Source organism: Cynoglossus semilaevis, chromosome 7 (genome assembly GCF_000523025.1).
Source record: "Cynoglossus semilaevis isolate Cse_v1.0 chromosome 7, Cse_v1.0, whole genome shotgun sequence".
NCBI classification, from domain to species: domain Eukaryota; kingdom Metazoa; phylum Chordata; class Actinopteri; order Pleuronectiformes; family Cynoglossidae; genus Cynoglossus; species Cynoglossus semilaevis.
The window spans coordinates 5,991,683-6,010,357 of record NC_024313.1 but is presented as its reverse complement, the minus strand read 5'-3'; the positions used below and the strand labels follow the sequence as shown (position 1 = coordinate 6,010,357).

At 39.0% G+C, this 18,675-nt stretch overlaps 2 protein-coding genes across 3 annotated transcripts; both read left to right on the top strand.

The window, feature by feature from the left end:
* The first annotated feature begins 3,680 nt into the window (after positions 1 to 3,680).
* laptm4a (lysosomal protein transmembrane 4 alpha) lies at positions 3,681 to 10,783 on the top strand. The gene is made up of 7 exons (XM_008313053.3): positions 3,681 to 3,930; positions 6,009 to 6,129; positions 7,717 to 7,793; positions 8,958 to 9,080; positions 9,244 to 9,339; positions 9,438 to 9,536; positions 9,895 to 10,783. Exons 1-7 carry the CDS (start codon positions 3,802 to 3,804, stop codon positions 9,967 to 9,969), a joined length of 720 nt encoding a protein of 239 aa, XP_008311275.1. The 5' UTR covers positions 3,681 to 3,801; the 3' UTR covers positions 9,970 to 10,783.
* A 145-nt stretch (positions 10,784 to 10,928) lies between these two features.
* On the top strand, positions 10,929 to 17,647 carry matn3a (matrilin 3a). 2 transcript variants are annotated; one of them, XM_008313054.3, is made up of 7 exons: positions 10,929 to 11,636; positions 12,558 to 13,061; positions 13,887 to 14,462; positions 15,975 to 16,100; positions 16,813 to 16,911; positions 17,082 to 17,151; positions 17,264 to 17,647. In XM_008313054.3, the coding sequence occupies exons 1-6, from the start codon at positions 11,447 to 11,449 to the stop codon at positions 17,135 to 17,137; spliced, it is 1,551 nt and encodes a 516-aa protein (XP_008311276.1). In that variant the 5' UTR covers positions 10,929 to 11,446; the 3' UTR covers positions 17,138 to 17,151; positions 17,264 to 17,647. The 2 variants fall into 2 exon arrangements, 1 of the variants encoding a protein (XP_008311276.1); XR_003050129.1 differs by having other exon boundaries at positions 16,813 to 17,151.
* Positions 17,648 to 18,675: the final 1,028 nt, after the last annotated feature.

The window sequence follows — 18,675 nt, the reverse complement described above, 5'->3', positions numbered from 1 at the left end:
AAGATATAAACTTTTTTAAAATCAGTATTATCATTATTCACCATTGTTTTATTTGTATTTATAAGTGTAATTCCATTTACTTTTGTCAAAGTATCTATTTTATTCATCCATGTTCCACAAGGGCAGTTTAGCGTAGGGACACATTTTATGATGAAATCTTGTCAGGTAATACAACTTATTTATTAAATATACGACTTTATTTTTATTGACCTCCGAATTATTTGTCCATTTTCCATTCCGCAATGTGGTTCTACGTTTTAGTAGCAGTTACATCTTTACAATGAATCCACTGAAACCTGGCGGGCGGAGTTTGTGTGAGTGACGCACAGAGTCGAGGTCGGAAGAAAACACCTGCGGAGGTTTCTGCTGAGACGCAGGCACAGAGAGACCTGACTGGGGTTGGCTTTTGCTGGAAAATATGAGAATATTTCTGACTGTAACTCTGACTTTTATACTTCCACTCAGTGCAAAGGTGAGTTTAAATTTAAATTAACACGACAATGGCTTTACTGGAGGTTATATAAGCACCTTTCCCACTTCCTGGTGTAGAGTTACGGTGTAAAGGTGGCTTCGGTTTAGAAGCGTCAGGATGTATGTATCCTTAAAAGGGCTGTGGGTTGTTCTGAATTTTATTTAAATGTGTATAAAATTAATTGATATTGCCCTGAAGCCACTGTGATTTATTATACATGTACATTCCTTCATAAAGAAACCATCAAAGTGCACGTTTATTATCCACAGAGAGTTTTGACGGAATCATAATTAATATTTTTTTAAAAATATGTTTGAAATTATTATGTTAGCTCCAAGTACTTCCACACAAATATATTTGCAGACGGTTGATTGAAAATGATTCAGATTTTTTTTAAATTAAATAAACACAAATTGATAAATATAAAATAATTGTATTTAATATTATTATATTATTATTTATTATAGTCTTTACTGTCATTATAACTCAGGGATACAATGAAATTGAGCCTCTTCTTTTAACCCATCACATCTATGCTGCACCTGCTTTTATTGTTCTTTTTTTGTCGTTGACATAAAATGTGGAAATATTCTGGATGAATAGTTTATGAAAAAAACAAGGAAGAAGCGAGGTTGAGAAGTATGCAGCAGTGTTCAGAAAATTTGACAAAATGTGAATTGCAATTATTAAAAAGGTATTATTTAAAAATACACAATGTACTCTTCACTATTTGCCACATGGTTTTTGATAAATTACTACCACACACATGTACAAAAGAGAGAGAATACAGGAAATGGATAAAAGTGAAGTCACAACGAGATAGAATACAGGAAATGGATAAAAGTGAAGTGGTTAAAATGGGTCATTGGCAGTGAAATTTTCCAAACTGGAGCTCAATCACAACTTCATCTGTAACAGTGAATGGTTCACCAGGTTTGTTTTTTACAATGTCTGTCCTAAATGTTCCAGTCAGTAGGGGAAAACATAAAATCCGTTTGGGGTTTGAATTATTCAGGCCTAATGACTGTACTGGTGTTGTGGAGTACTGAAGCATAGGTTGTTTGGTAGCTATGGTGTTTGTGGCTATTGTACTGATAAAAATAGATGTTCTACCTGGAGAAACATGACAATAATTATGTCTGAGTCCAACCTTGTGTACAGGAAAGATTAAGATTTAGTACGATTTATTACCTGGTAAGGAAAGTTAGACAGCTTCTTTCACCTGCTGTCTCTCTCTCTACTTATTTCTTCATCAGTCTTTGGGCCTGGACCTGGAAGGATCAGGCTATGATCTTGTAAGTTCTGGGACTGGCTCAGGAGATTGGTCATTTACAGGTAATGACTTTAGGACATAGTCATGTATTATAATCTATTATTATTATTATTATCATTAAACAAAATAATAGTTTTTAGTTTTTAATTTCTTGGTCACATCTGTTCCTTCTTCATTATTTCTTGGTCACATCTGTTCCTTCTTCAGGGGAAGAAACACACACCATGGATGACTCAGACAGAAGAGATCAGATCAGAGAAGATTTACTGTGGAGTATCAAAGAATCAGATTATATCATTTTGTCAAACAGCAAGAACTTCTGGGAGAACGAGCAGATTGTTGCAGGTACAATTTTGACATTGCAGTTATTTATACTTTCACTTCTACTGCCATGAGTCTGTTTTACGGCAGAAACTCTTAACTGTATGAAGAACAGCACAAAAACCACAATTCAAAGGTTACCAAACCATAAAGGTCATTCTTCTGGCCCACCACTGACATTTTCCTTAAGACAATTCAAAGTTTTTCCTATCATTACCTTTAAAATATAGTTGTGTAGATTGAAGATTACAGTGTCATCTGCAAAGATCATGACCCCCCACACACAGTTTAACTCAGTAATTTATTTTCACAGCTGTTACTGCAGGTGGCGTAGTAGGTGTGGTACTGGCTGCAATGATCACTGGAGTGTTGATCTACATCTTTCATGGAAAAGAAGGTAGAGTTTATATTGAAGGCCGAGTGAAACGCAGGGAAATGTGTGTTTAAGTGTCATCTTTTAGGAAAACCTGTCAGGACAAAGTTGCTGTTTGTAGATGATGTTTACAAGTGTATATGTTTAATGATGATTCATTTATTAGCAGAATTAAATTTGATAAAATGTCAAGGTTTTACGTCATTATGATCTTTTAGTGGTTTACATTATTTTGATTAGTTGTATAGATTTTTGATTGTCCTTGGTTGGTATAACCGACAAACCTCTACTGCAAGAACAAACGATCAGGGTGCTGGACCACCAATGAAGGACAACACTAGAACATTCAGCTGCCACAGGCAACTGAATCAAAAATATATAATAATAATATTTTGCACACATACTTAGCACTTTAGAAACGAAATTATGTATGTTTTTAACTGTTCAAATCAAATAGACCACAGCCAAAAAAAAAGTGTAAATGTGTATTATTCTTATTTTTGTGGACCATATTTTAATATCACTGTGGGAAACGGAATCGGTGTATGTACTAAAAGAGTGAATTGTTATCAATATTTCACACAGTTGCTTAAGTTTCAGGGTTCGTGGTGTTAAACTGTCGCTACTTAGCGTTTTGTTTTTTTTCTGGGGCACTCGAATACAACACAGCTGTGAGGTAATGTTATACACGCTGTAATAAAGACATGTTGACATTCTTTGTCTCGCAAATCTGTCTAGTAATGGATACCAAGCATGTTTAACCCTGTGTGTTCTCTAGGCTGTGACCTAGAAATTTTAATCACATTTTTAGTTATTTTACATTATAGTTTAAATTAAATTTAAGCTGGAATCATTACATTATTGAATGTGTCCTGCAACATTGAACATGCTTGTAGTGTGTGCCATGAGATGTGATTGACTGTTTTGTGTGGCTGTTTAACTGTGAATAAAGAAATGCTTTATAATTCTTGTAGTATTTGTTGAATTTTTGCCAACATACTCTGTCTGCTGTTTGAGTTACAATTATTTGTATTAGGCTGAACTACAGTCGAAAGATTCAAAACGCAAAAATTATAGGAAATAACAGCTGAGAAATTGTCAGAAATGCTTTATGACAGGAAGAATATTTTATATATAGGTAATAATCTGTAAATAATCTCTGCGTCACAATTGGCCGACACCTTGATAGTCGACCCTTAGTCCCGCCTTTTCCTCTAACGTCAGAGCGTTTGTTTTCATCTCTGGTGTCGTGAGGTTGTTCGGGTGGACGTGCTGGTGGGCGTTTCTGCGTCTTGGTGTCCCTTCCTGCTGTTGCTGTAAGAGGCTTCTGTTTTTACCCTGCTTGCGACCAACTCATCTCTGATGTTTCTCCCTACGCTCGTGGAGGACATGCATCATTTTAAGCCTAGTCGAGAACGACTGTACACCACCAGATGTTGTGGATGTTGCCATGTCCGGACCGGGACCATCATCCTGGGAACCTGGTACATGGTACGTGAAATGGTCGATGACGACTAACATGCTAATTCGATGTAGCACGGTGTTAACTGCGTTTAAGTTTAATAAAAGTATGGTTTTAATGATTAGCGCGAATCTGACAGTGACGGCGATCTCACGACAATTTATTTTACAACACTAGGAAATTCCATGTTTGCTATGGTGTGACATTTGGACCATTTTGTTAAGGTTCAGTTGCCAAGTCTAACGGTCCGTGTTAGCATTAGAATTAGCTTGCTAACAGTTTTGCGTTGGCATATAGGCGGAAGCTTCATCGGTTGACCTTGTGCTTTGGAAACAAATTCCAGATAACGCCTTCTATTTTAAAGTTATATTTATAATGTTGTTTGTCAGTGCTGCAAAAGCATAGTTTTTGGGTTAGCTTTTGAATAACTCATTATTGGCTAGCCTCTCTTAGGCTAACGTGCTAACCTGATTGTGGCCGAATCATGATTGAATGCTCAGATAACAAGTCTTAAATGCTTTTCAATTAAGTACAACGGCGATATTAAATGTTTACTCTTCAAACGTGAGTTGGTTTCCTGGATTCCTGACCGCAGCAAGTGGAATATGCTGGAATTGTGTCATTCTTATTTAGAAAACGTCCATATTTCCTCTCTTTTCTTTACATGCAGTTTGAATGTTCTGGTCCATTAGAATGTTCTGGTCCATTAGAATACTCTTAAAACACTGCTGACATTAACTTTACTAAGTTAATGTCCCGTTTACATCAACACAACTGGTGAGAGAACCTGGAAAGCTGCAATTCTCATTAATATGTGACATTTCTGCATATTTTCTGCTGTATTTCATTAACATACCAGTAGTACCGAGGTATTAGCAGGACTTGTGCCTGGCACAATTTGATCCGGCTGCTCTCTAAACTCTCCCATGGATTAATCTGCTTCTCATTTCCCCACATCATGTAACAGATGTGGCTGGCTTTCCTTGGGGTTATATTAAATCCTGCTCTCTACTGTGCCATGAACCACAGTTGACTGCTTTCTCTACAAAATATACAATGGTTGACTCACACTAATCTTTTTTTTTTCTTCTCTGTGATCTAAAAAAAAACCCCAATAACCTCAAAAGCAGCAATAGAAATGAAAATGAATACATACTCTGAGTTTAAGATGAACCTATCTTGAGCCAACATATCATAATCCATACAAAATATGTTTGTATTCTTATCACAACCAGTGACGTCTTCTAATAACTAAGTTGACCCCTAACCTATACTACACTCCAAAAGAAAAACAACAAAATAAACTTTTCTTTGGAAAGTAAGCTGTCACCACCCAACAGTCAGGCCAACATATGAGCTCAGGTCAGTGCTGGGACAATAAACTTCCCCTGCTTCATATTGGTCAGGTTGTCGACATTTGCTTGTTTAATTCATGACTATTCAGTGACTAAACAGTGAGGATCTTAATGTCTGAGGAAGTATGTTTGTGTTTAAAAACGCTCAGTGCAACCCTATCAGTAAATCAGTCAGAGCCAATATATCAAACACTAATGCCTGTAGATAAAAAATTGTATTTCACAAATATTTACTATTTTTGTTACGTATTTTAGGTTTATCACACAAAATGTAATCATTAAGAGTGTAAATTTCCCCACTTGTACTAAAAGGACTTTATTATGATGTTATGGCAACATAAAAAATAAAATAGCCTGTGTGCACTGAAGTGGTTTTCCCCCTGCCCGTGCAGAGTGTGACTGGTATGCAGAATATCAACTCAAATAGCAGGCACTGAAACCTCACCAGTACTTTCCCACCAGCTGTTTTTTTATTCTCCAGTTTATCTTCCTTGAAGTTGTTACAGTGTATCCCATTAAAACCAAATGCTCTGTCCACAATGACCACATATTTTGTGTTTTTTTTTTCAACTCCCTTCCAAGTAACACAATCAATTGCAGTTGTTAAAGCACACACTATTAAAACAATGCAGAAAAAAATGAAAAAAGGCAGTGCTGTGGGAAGTTTTTTCTCCTGTTTTTGAAATGGATGATTTATATTCATTATAAAATACAATACATTCAATAAAAAAAACCTCCTCCATTCCACTCAGGTTGTCAACCTTTTGATGGGCATCCTGCTGACCGTTGCTGTGACCCACCCGGAGAACGTGCCCACCATTGATTTGCAGTATGAGGTCATCGATCATTACTTTGCCTCCAACAGGATGTCCGGTAAGCAGCGAAGACTGTCTGAGAAAAAACACCTCATTGGTGAAAGCTACCAACTTTAGTCTTAAGACATTAATACATGTAAATTCTCAATCACAAGAGGGTATTCTTAGTGCAATTATACATGTAAATCACAAGAGGGTATTCTTAGTGCAATGTACCGTTATTATGATAGAGAGAATAGAAATCATTTTTAAGCTAACAAATGTTAGCTTAAAAATGGCACTCATTATACTCTGCACTCTGGGGGCAAGAAATCAAAGTAAACACTTTTTTTTGCCTCTTTGTTTGAGTGTTTTCCAGCTGTGTTTCCTCCTCCGAGGCTCACATGTAGCTGCCTTTTATTAACTCCCCTACATTTCCTCTTTTATGCTCAACTTGAACATGTGACTCATCATCCATCCATGCTGAGCACAGCAACTCCCTGATGGCTGCTAAACAAAAGCAGTCAGGGTGACGACAGAACACCACTGTGGTGTTGTCATGCAGTTCTTTGTAATCAGTCTGATTCCCCTTTTTGTTTGTGTTGTTCATTGTCAACTATTTAATTGTGTGTTTGTCATTAATGGCTGAAAGTATTAAATGTAGCCCAGGGGAGTTTCTTTTGTTGGCCTGTGTGACGACCACTTCATTCCTCTGAAACAGAAATCAAGGAGCTTCAGTTTCATCATGCTTCACTCATTTATTTGTCACTAATTTCTCACTAATAATGTTTACAGATCCTTAACCGATAATACTGGTCTGGAGTTGGTTTTGCGTTATCCTGTTATCTAACACCAAACTGATTTTCTGCTGCTCTTTGTCTGGCTTGACTTTTAAAAGAACAGCTTTTTGCTCATGGCCTTTGGACTGTTGAGTCATTTGGGGGGTTTTTTTCCAGACACGTCAGGCCCTAAGATTCTGAGAATATTGATCTTCTGGCCTGTGACTTAAACGTTGTCATTTGAATCACTAAAAAATGTGTGTTACAAAAGCGACTGCAGTGTAGTGTAAACGAAATGTTGAATTCTTAGACCATTGAGTTGAATGTTGTGTAAAGACACTATTGTTTTGTGTATACGTCTTAACCTGTAGCCTAATTCAAGGTTTTGTCCATAGAAACACGTGATACATGTAGGAGACCAACACTAAAAACTAAATCAGGAGTTCTGCTGGTATCTTTTGTGTTGTATTACTTTGTGAAAGGGGAGAAAAAACTGTTCATTGATGACACATTCGTTATGTTTTCAGTAGATGAGATTTTTTCAACACTGAAACTAATGTTGTTCAACTCAGTCTCTGAATTTAAACCACACTAATGAAACTCCTGTCTCAGTCAGGCGAGTGTGAGGAAGTGAGAGATTGAGTGTGCAAGGTTGAATGTCTGAGGTTAAATGTAGCAGAGACAAACAGAGAGTGAGGTTTATTTTTCCCCCAGAAAGTGAGAAAGAGAGAGAGATACACTATCCTGGAGACTGTTGACTCTGATTTTAATGTAAATGTTTGCTGCTTCAAAGAGCCGAGGCTGAGTGCCATCCATACATAGAATTAAAATATTCACATAAAATTCTTATGAATGAACTTGAACTGGTTTCTCTTTTCCTCCTCCAGAGAATGCCTGTGTGGGGTTTGCCATTTCTCTGCTGATGCTCACTATCAGTGCCATGATGGTGTATGGAGCCATTACTGTGAGTGTTGCCGTGTCCTCTGAACATCTCATTTTTCTGCGACTTGTTGATGTTGTTTGTGATGCACTTGCTGCACTTTTTGGCCACTTCATTAGGTGCAGGCTGTCAGTTTTTTTTCCTTACCCCAACTGTTTTTTGTTGCATGGATTCAAGAATATACCAGACACTATGTCCAATATTGTCATAATAACATCAGTCACACTGCAGGACACTGGTCACAGTTGGGCAAAAAAAAGAAAACTGATAAAGGGAGGAAAACAAAGTGTACAGAAGATACAAGAGAAATGTTGGACAAATAAAAATTAAAGCAAATTATTTTTATGACATACTCACCCTTTAAGTCTAAACACTTAGTTATACATTAGAGAATTTTTCTATAGTAGTTGATGACATTGACACTTTGTCAATATTGACATATTTTGCCTGTAATATTTCAGCCCAGTTAAAGAGGTCGTGTGATTTCACTGCCTGTCATCTTCACCTCACAGAGCTGCCTCGTGGCATCAACACTGACAGGTTTGATAGAAGTCTGACGTAGGATGGCATTACGCTGCTAGTTTGAATGACTGCACGGTCAAATGTGTGAAACCCCTGGACGTTTCTGCTTTAGTTGTGTTGGTAGATGCTCCTTAAAATGTTGGTACATTGTCCTAGCATATTTTCTCTTAGTATTTGAGCCTTGGTGATTAAAACATGCTCCAGTCACCTTTTCATATACATGAGTAGTACTTGAAGAGTAATACTGTCCACTGTTTTCCTGAGATGAGAAGAACCATTTTGCTGGTTTCCATTCTTCAGACCTCCTTAATGTCAGCTCTTCCTGTTTTACTCAGTACTCTCCTCAGTCAACCACAGTCTGTTCATCTCACTCTTCAGTGTGGCTTCCACCTTCAGCACCACATCTGATGGTGCGTCCACGACCTGAGATGTGGAGGCTGTAAATCACCCATGTAAAAACCAACCAGTTGTTGTTTGACTCTCCACAGTAGCTGCTGCTGTGGAACATGATCATTCACAGCTCTAAGATTTCTAGATTAATCACATTTATATGAAAAGAATTAATGAGCAACAGAAGCAAAATGGTTCTTCTTTTGTTACTCTCATCACATTAAATGTATTAATAACCAATATATTTTTCACCTTTACATGTTTCTGGTTCTCCAGCACCGTGACGGATGGCTCATCCCCTTTTTCTGCTACCAGCTGTTCGACTTTGCTCTGAGCTGCCTGGTGGCCATCAGCTCTCTCACCTACCTGCCCAGGATCAAGGACTACCTGGACCAGCTGGTCAGAGCCAGCAGCACACCGTTGTTAAACTTATGTGACATTGGATATCATGTTACACCGATATTTCATTACATCTCATATTTTAATAAAATGCGTGCAGCCATTTTGATGTTGTGTTGGTGATAGTGATGATTTTTAAAAAAAAATTATTTTTCCTCCTCAGCCTGATTTTCCATACAAAGACAACTTGCTCTCCATGGACTCCAGCTGCCTGCTGCTCTTCGTGCTCGTCTTCTTTGCCTTCCTCATTATTCTCAAGGTTAAACTCCAATATATATTTACTCTATGAAAATAAAATCAAGGCTTTTCTGCAAGTGAGAACTTGCTGATTCTTATCTACCACCCTGTGTTCTGCAGGCGTACTTGATCAACTGTGTGTGGAACTGCTACAAGTACATCAACAACAGGAACATGCCTGAAATCGCTGTGTACCCCGCCTTTGAGACCCCTCCCCAGGTAAAGAGTGACTTCCGTTGTTGCGTTTTACTCGGATACATGCAGTTAAAACAATATGTAATGAGTAAATGCAACCAGCAGGGCGCACTATAGCTACATAAAAACATTGTCCACGTAAAGCCATGAGGGATAAACTTCACAAAGTAATGTATAAAAAGCAGAAATATATAAATATTCACCTTATTTCTTTGATAATGTTAGGTATTTTTTGGAAATTACCAAACATTTTGATTTATAACCTTACTGTTCAAATTGATACCAAGATCACTCTTTTGTGGAGTCGTGAGATAGAGTGTGTTGCAAGTCTAAAAAGAGAAATGAAATTGTTCCCAATTTCCTTCCTTCTTTTCTTTTTCAGTACATCCTCCCCACTTATGAGATGGCCATGAAGATGCCGGAGAAGGAGCCTCCTCCCCCCTACATGCCCGCTTAACCAGCAGCACCACTACTTGTTGCCAAAACAGACACACACAAACACAAATGCACACAGCTTTGTCATATGCATTCCTACATTCCTCCCTGAAACACATTTCTCATCTCCCCTCTTCATCCTCTGACCTGCTGTGTATGTGCAAAACACGCCATGTTCACCCGCTGACCACTGTGTTTCTGTCAAGTGTCCATAGATGAGTGAGAGAGGAAACGTGGAAAAGACTGAGAGATGTGTGAAATTGTAATAAAAAAAAAGGATTGAATGAATGAACGTGATCGGAGAGCGATGGAAGCTACCAGCCGATTTTCTCTGGCATTTTTGTATGTCTTAGTAAAAGGGAAATTTGTGGAAATGGAACCGCTTAAAATAATTTTATCAAACCAGCACCATCTACCTGTGGAGTGATATATTAGTGTAAAATAAATATATAATGACAATCTTCTTAGAGCCCTTATTGTTGACTTGTGTTCCCTTTTCTCCCTGAATAACCCCTCAGTGAAGTCGGTAGCATTTTTGCTCTTTTTGTGTGTATTTATTTAGCTTTGCTGTGGTTGACGTCATCACTGCTGCCCCCTTGTGTCGTTGACAAATTGTTGTGAATAACTTTGCAGCTTAGTCCGAAGCAGGAAAGTGACAACTTATCTTTGTCTCTGCTTCGTTCTCGGCCAACCTCCGCAGCAAACAGCTGGTTTTGTGAACATCTAGGTAGTTGCATGCTTCTCAAGCTCTGTCCCCTCAACATCACTTATTGCTTTAATGGTTATATGATTTAATCCTATTAAAAATATTTGACTGAATTAAAGATTTCAATAAAGAAACAGTCTTTTCTCCTGACTATTTTGTTTCAGACAAATGGTTGATTCAGAAAAAAAAAAATCCATAAAGAAAATGAGAAAATTAACTTTTGCATTTTTGTCTGCGATTTTGTTTACCTTCAACGTCTTTATTGATTTGCATATGAAAAAAACGTCATATATTGTTTTTTGTTGAGCTTGATTGCAAGCTATTTCTGATTAATATTTGCAAATATATTTCTTGGTTTTTCTAATTTCTCTATAATCTTCCTAAATTGAGTTTTATATTTTTAATAACAACTCGTGACGTTTTGCTGATCTGTTTTAATTGGTTGCGTTTCATTGGTAAATATTGCGGTGCCAGATCTGCAGCTTGTTCTTTGCCAACTTTTCACTATGCACACGTAATGCTAACGGTTGAAATGTATCCAAAATTACCCTGTTTTGGATAATTATATATATATATATGTAATAATGAACTCTGCCAACCGAATGAATACGTTGCGTGTTTGTGTGACAGGTATGACCGTTTCGTCCTCTTATTTACAGCCTGTAGGTCGTGACCCACGTTTGGATTGGACACCGATATTTGACGTGTGAAGTCGGAGGACTCCTCATATACGGAGCAGCGGAGTGTCCCGAACAGACAGACGGATACACAGAGGAAAAGAGAAGCAGGAAGGATGTCGTCTACACCCAGCTGTCTCTGTTTCTGCGCCCCGCTGATGCTGCTGCTGCTGATGCTGCTGATGCTGAATGATGTGCTGGCCACATACCACCTCAGTGCCGTAAACCCGGAGCTCATCACCGCACAGAGTCTGGCTCAGAGCAGGAATAATGGTCGAGCTCCGATCAGGACCCTCAATCCTGCAAGTAAGTCTTCAATTAGACTTTACTACTTTATTTATTATACACCCTTTACTAGAAAATTCATTTTAATTGTTCAATTGAAGAGACTACGTTATATACAGTATATATGTAAATACATATACTGTATACTGCAATGTCAACATACTGTATATCAACCTGGATATCTTCAAGCAGCTTGATATAACAGAGTTGGGTGCAGTAACAAGCGTATACTTTTTTTTTTCAAGAATTATTTGCATGTTGTCTAATTTGTAACTGTTTTCTTATTTGTACTGTACAGTACAAGTGAAACAATTCAGGAGGCTGAATGAACACTCATACTTTGTATGTCTGTGTTCATAACATACCACCAGAGTCACAAATTACCAGCACTTAGAGAAATGGTCAAAATGGAGAAATCACCCTTGAATGTCTCACAATGGGACTTTTAAAACTGCTGCAAAATCTAATGTTTTGCAGGATTACAGACTAATGTGCAGCCTTAAGGTAGTGTTAACAATGAACAGCTGTTGGTGGTTGTGTTAAAAAAGACTCAAAAGTCAAAATGCCAGAAAAATGTTCATTTTACTGAAACACTTTCAGCTTCAATTCAACTTTGGTTAACCATGATTCATTGTGATTAATTTCCAGCTACTCTGTGATTAATCAGGTTTAAAAAAAATGTAATTGTTTGACAGTCCAGTTTACAACGTTGGATATTTCAAAATTTCCTGGGAAACACATTTGACAGAGACAAAACTAACTGTTCTGTTGAAATGAATCATAAATAACTGTTAATTTCTGACTCTGGAGGGAACGGAGAGTTTGTTGTCATTTCACAACAACTTTCTTTTGTTGTCAGTGTCAACTTACACAGCTCTCTGGTTGTAAGTCTTCTAAATTACTAATGTTGTCCATCGCTTTTATTTTCTGGTGACCCTGTAGTTCACAGAGGTGATTACACGTATAGAGGAGGGTATCACTACCACTTCCAGCCACCAAGGATCCCTCCACCGGTAGTGTATCATCCTGTTCATCCTCTCTCTCCTCCAGTGACATACCACAGACCCTCAGTCCGTATGCCACCATATCAGCACAGGTTCAAGGGCCCGGTGGCTCCACAAATGCACCATCACATGTACAAAGGTTTATCTCCACCTGTAGCTAACCATCCACACCAGTGGGTCAAAGGACCGTTTCCTTCCAAAACAAAAGGTCCGTGTCCAACCGTACCGACACCACCCACGACACCTGTGGTGCCACGTTCTACTGCCCCGCCCGCTCTACCAGAGGCAACAGTGCTGCCAACTCTGCCAGCAACTACAGTGGCACCACCAACAACCATCACTCCGATGGTGGTGGTGACCACGGGGGCGCCAGTGGAGACCACAGCTGCTGTGACGCTACCGGTCAGTACCCAAAGTGGCCTCATCACCACCGTCAGTCCAGGTAGAACATTTCCAGTCAGGTTTGCCTCCCAACACAAACCCATGCACCTTAATACTGTAGTACTGAGATACTGTAGTACTGATCAAAACTACACCTACTAGTTTGTGATACATTAACCACATAGGTCATTAAAAATTTGAATTAAATTAAATTAAGCAATAAATAAAGGGATTTTCACTTTTCAAACATAGTTTTTACTGTAAGCTGTAACCCCCCCCCACACACACATATTTCCCCGCTTCTTCCTTTGGTTTAACCCCCCTCCCCCATATTTCCCTGCTTCTTCCTTTGGTTTAATTCATAAAATTAATGTTAAAGTGTAAAGTGTAACAGTAAAGGCCAGTGGCTCTTTGAAATAACAACTTTCCACATGTCATTTAAAGGTCTCCAAATGTTACTTTGAAAACTATTGCAATAATGTCAAACAACAACATTCTGGGCCCGTCCTGTCATTTAGGTCACAACCCACCATTTGGGAACCACTGGTTCTGAGCTCTTTGTGTGTCTTAATCCTTTCTTTGTCTTTAGGTGTGTGATGTCACGTTTGTGTGTGAACGTCTTCTTTCAAGGGAAATGACATGAAAGAAATGAAATGTTAAGTCAATGAAACGTCTTCATTGGACACTGAAATGACTGATAGTATATCTGCAGACATACTATTTCATTTCAACTCTCTGTTGTTTCACAGCTTCACTGATGCACAATATTGATCTGTTGTTCTTTGTGATGTTGTGCATCGTGACAGTTGAAAAGCTTCAACCTCAAATATCACTGTGTGTGACAATGAACTGGACCTAATCCTGCCATGGTGTCGTTGGTCACCAGAGACAGACTCTCAGTGCAGGAGCCGACCTCTGGACCTGGTCTTCATCATAGACAGCTCCCGCAGCGTGCGTCCCGGTGAGTTTGAGAAAGTCAAGATCTTCCTGGCCGACATGGTCGATACTTTAGACGTGGGCTCAGACGCCACCAGGGTGGCGGTGGTCAACTACGCCAGCACCGTCAAGATCGAGTTCTTGCTCAAAGATCACTTCAACAAGCCCGACATGAAGAAAGCCGTCTCCCGCATCGAGCCTTTGGCTGCTGGAACCATGACCGGCCTCGCCATCAAGACCGCGATGAACGAGGCCTTCACAGAACAGTCGGGAGCCCGTCCTCGCTCCAGAAGCATCTCCAAGGTGGCCATCATCGTGACGGACGGGAGACCACAAGACCAGGTGGAGGAAGTGTCTGCTGCCGCCCGAGCTTCTGGCATCGAGATCTACGCGGTTGGAGTGGACCGTGCAGACATACGGTCCCTGGAGCTGATGGCCAGCGTCCCACTGGAGGACCACGTCTTCTACGTGGAGACATATGGCGTCATTGAGAAGCTTACCTCCAAGTTCAGGGAGACCCTGTGCGGTAGGACAGAGACGGGCCTTAAGACCTTTTTCCATCATTAACCCTGGTTCTAGTTCCTGTAAGAGGCACCTACAGTCTTCAGGGGGTTTGATGTTTCTCTTTCTCGCTCATTGGCAGCGTTACTGCTGAACTTTGACCTAAGGAGATAATCTCAACCCCCACATGGGCTGCAGATGTTGACACTAGAACCTGTTAGTAGCTGCAGAGATAAACCAATGGAAAGTCTTGGGGTTAAGAAGCCCTAAACTTTTAACGTCATTCAAATATGACTGTTTTTTTGGGGGGGTTGTAACAAAGCATCACTACGGACTGCTTTGAATAAAGTTGTTGGAGTTTTGTTGACTGATGTAGAACCGTGTTGTAGTCACCTGGGGATTAAAATCACCCGGATTAAAGCTGCAGTAGGCAAGATTACAGGAAAAGAATTTGTCCAATTTGCAGGAAAAACTAGCTAAAACATTCATCTTATTTTTTAAATAACAATTTTTAATGTTTTCTTTTTTCTTGCAGCTTAGGAAGTTTTTTATGATAAACAAAAATCATCAACAGAGACAGAAATCCTGCCTACTGCCCCTTTAATAGATTATTGAAACATGTCTTAATATGCAGATGTTGGCTGACAACAGTATAATCCTACACAGTACACAGCACTTTATACTATATATGAGGGTGAAACATTAGCTAAGGCTCAGGGCAAAATGATCATTGAATTTTATAACATTAACCAGCATTTTGTTTTTGATGAAAGCAATTAAAAAAACTCCTTTGGCTTAGCTTCAAGATTTCACAATGTATACAACATCTGCAGGGTGTTAAAACTAGTCAAAACTCCTTTGGCTTAGCTTCAAGTTTCAGCCACAATGTATACAACATCTGCAGGGTGTAAATAATAGTAAAATATAAACAAAAAAAAAAGGTTTTGGTTTGATACAGAATATAATTTGGCCAAATAGGTTAGCCAGATAGCTAATACTTAGCCAACTAGCTTGAAAATGAGCTAAAAGTTAAAGAAAATAAATATAATCTTGCTGCAGAAAATACAAAATTCAAAACATGACACAAATTGTTGCCTGTGTTAGTTTCCAACCCTGATATAGTATAATAAAACTTGTGCATGCAAATGGGAAAATTAATGAATTAATCTTTAAATTTTATTTTATTTTTGTACAAATGACAAGTGACCTTGATTTTTTTTCCCATGCCGATGGCTAAGGTTTGTCACTTATAAACCATGTGACCATGTGTAATGCCACTGTCTGTGTGTAACCACTGCACTCCAGGGTTCTGTGATTTTACCTGTTCTGTCCACCACAGTGAAGGAAAAGGCGTCGGCTGAGATGTAGTGACCAGATTAACAACCACGTCCACGTGCAAACATCAGACTTTAACATAATCAGTTGTGTTTAATCGGCCTGTTAGACAGACACACGTAACCTGCTGTATGTCGGCAGAGAAACCTGTTCCCACGCTGCCGCCCTGACAGCACCGTACCTCAATTTCAACTGATTCTAGGTCTGGACCCCTGTGCCGTGGGACATGACTGCGAACATATTTGTATCAACAGCAACGCCTCCTTTTACTGCAAGTGCCGGAATGGTTACATCCTGAACACAGACCAGAAAACATGCTCCCTGAAACGTAAGAGCGTCCCATAGAAATTCCTAAATCTTTGTCTCATAAAAGTTTTAATAAAGTTCAGTAAGAGAATATCTTACCTGGAGGGTGTCAGTAAACACCTGGATCAGTCTGATGTAAACATCATCCAGGCTGTGTCAATGCTAAATTTAGACCCAAAATATTTCTACTACTTCTCTTGATGACACGATTCGGTTTGTCTTTAACCTATATTTGGCCACTCATGTTTTTCAGCAATACAAATACTTAACGGAATTAGCTTTGTGAAGCTGACATCCCTTTTCCTAAGATGGTCAAGGCATCACTGTCTTTCCTCTGCTTTTCATTGATTTGCTGATTTGCTTTGAGGTTGATCAGGTTGTAGTGTTTGTCCCTCAGCTAAAGATATTTTTTATTTTTAGCACATGTTATTCTGGAAGGTGTGCAGAGTATTTAGTCTCAATATTAAGGGAAAGTTGTGTTGACATGCAGCAATATCTTCAGAAATAATCTTCACTTCAGCAGGTACTGCTGCCTACAGTAGCTAGGGGCGGATTTCTGTGTTTGAAATCAAATATAAAATAGTAGTGGATTTGATTCTGTGAAATCTCCGGTGTGGCATCAGCCCCTGAACAGCAGCTTCTGCTGCAGAAACGAGACTGAGTTGTAATGTATGTGTGATCTTTGTTACTTTCGTCTGCTATGCTGATGTGAAATTTGCTTCCCCCTGGTGAAGAGGTGAAGGCGGAGGTGGTGATGGATCCCTGTAAATGTGAGGCCAGACTGGCCTTCCAGAAGCAGGCGCAGGCGGCCATTCAGCAGCTGACAGCCAAGCATATCCTCTCTGTTGTTTCAGATGGAGTACGTTCCCCTTTTCACAGTTTGACACTGTGTCTGTGTGTGTTTTCATAAGACTAACGTGACCTCTGTCTCCTCACCTCACATCCATCCTTCCCTGGTCTCTGTGCATGTGTTTGTGAATGAGTTTCCTTGACTGACGGTCACTAGCTGACGTGTCTGGCAGAATAGAGCGTCTTGAGAACGTGTTGGGCAGTGTTTAGATCTGGACTCAATGGTGAGCAGTGTTTTTTCTTTCTTCTCTATGTGGATTTACGTTACACAAAGTTTAAAAAAATAACTGCCGCCGCGTTCCAGTGTTTGACCTCTGGTTTATTGTCTTTGTGCAGGGAGCAGAATTGTTTCCTGTCGTAAGCAGGAGCCACGGACAACTGCACGGCAGACATCTGCTTCCTGGAGCTGCTGCGAGGATTTGAACCCACACACTGAGTGAGACTGTGACTCCAGAACCAGAATTCCTCTTGTTTCTGACTGCAGGAGCACCGTCAATGAATGATAATTGAAATCTGTGCTCAAAGCAGTTTATTTTTAATTTCATTTTTTACCATCGAACATGCTGTAATGCTGAGTTATTATTTGTTTTTATAATTGTTTCTGTTCATATTGTACATAGATGATTTAAATAGAAAATCTCATGTTTAGTTATAATTCTGACTTCTGATATCTGACTTCAATTTTTACAATCTGAATGAAAGTCAGAAGTAAAAAAATGATTTTCTTTTCTGACTTCAATTTTTACAATCTGAATAAAAGTCAGAAGTAAAAAAATGATTTTCTACTTTAATCCCACCATACTATAAACGTGTTTGTTGTTGTGTAATATATTATAGTCATTATATATCATATATATTTCATGTAATATAAGACCTGTACATGTAATAAAACATTTTGAGTAAAGACTTGAGTCAAAGACTTTTGACTTTTCTTTATATCATTTTGTGTAACGACTTTGCTGATTGCAATGTTTTAGCTGAAGATACTGTTAGAGATTTTCAGAAAATGACTGTACAGATGAATGAAGTATTGCATGAATCATCCTCACATCACCGTGAGAATCTGTAACACATTCGCGCTTCTGTGTCAGTGTGGAAACGTATTAACATGGTGTCATAATCCACCCACACCTCCTCACCACAGTCACTCACACCATTCACCTTGTTTGCACCTATATCATCTGTACATGCTGTAGATTACTGAGCTGGACTCAGATAAATTCATGTCAAATCCCATCTAGAATTTGCCCCAACTTACTGCAGGCACGAACCAACAGCGGAGACAGAGGACGAGAGGATATCATGTTTTTTTTCTCTCCAGACAACAGAGCTTCTCTGTCTGCGACATCTGTGTGAGGCACAGAGTCAACACACCCACATTTACCTCCAGTCTGGTTTGGATCCTCTCCCTCCATCCTTTCACCGCACAGCTCTTTCATGTTTGTTTGCCATTTCGCGTGCTTTCATGGTTACTACACACACACACACACACAGATGTGAGCTCTCTTTCACCTAAAGAAGATGGATGAGCCTCACAGACCTTTGACAAGTGTGAAAGATACATACTGAGGCACAAAGTTTATATTTTGCATCAATAACAACACTTGTAAAACCTTGCCTCTGGCATCGCTTTGCTTAAAGAACAAAACAGATTTTTACAAATGTAATAAGACTGGGGCTAAATATTTTTTGACATTTTTTACTACAAAAATAAAACTAATTTCTATTTCTAATTTGTCCACATCTCA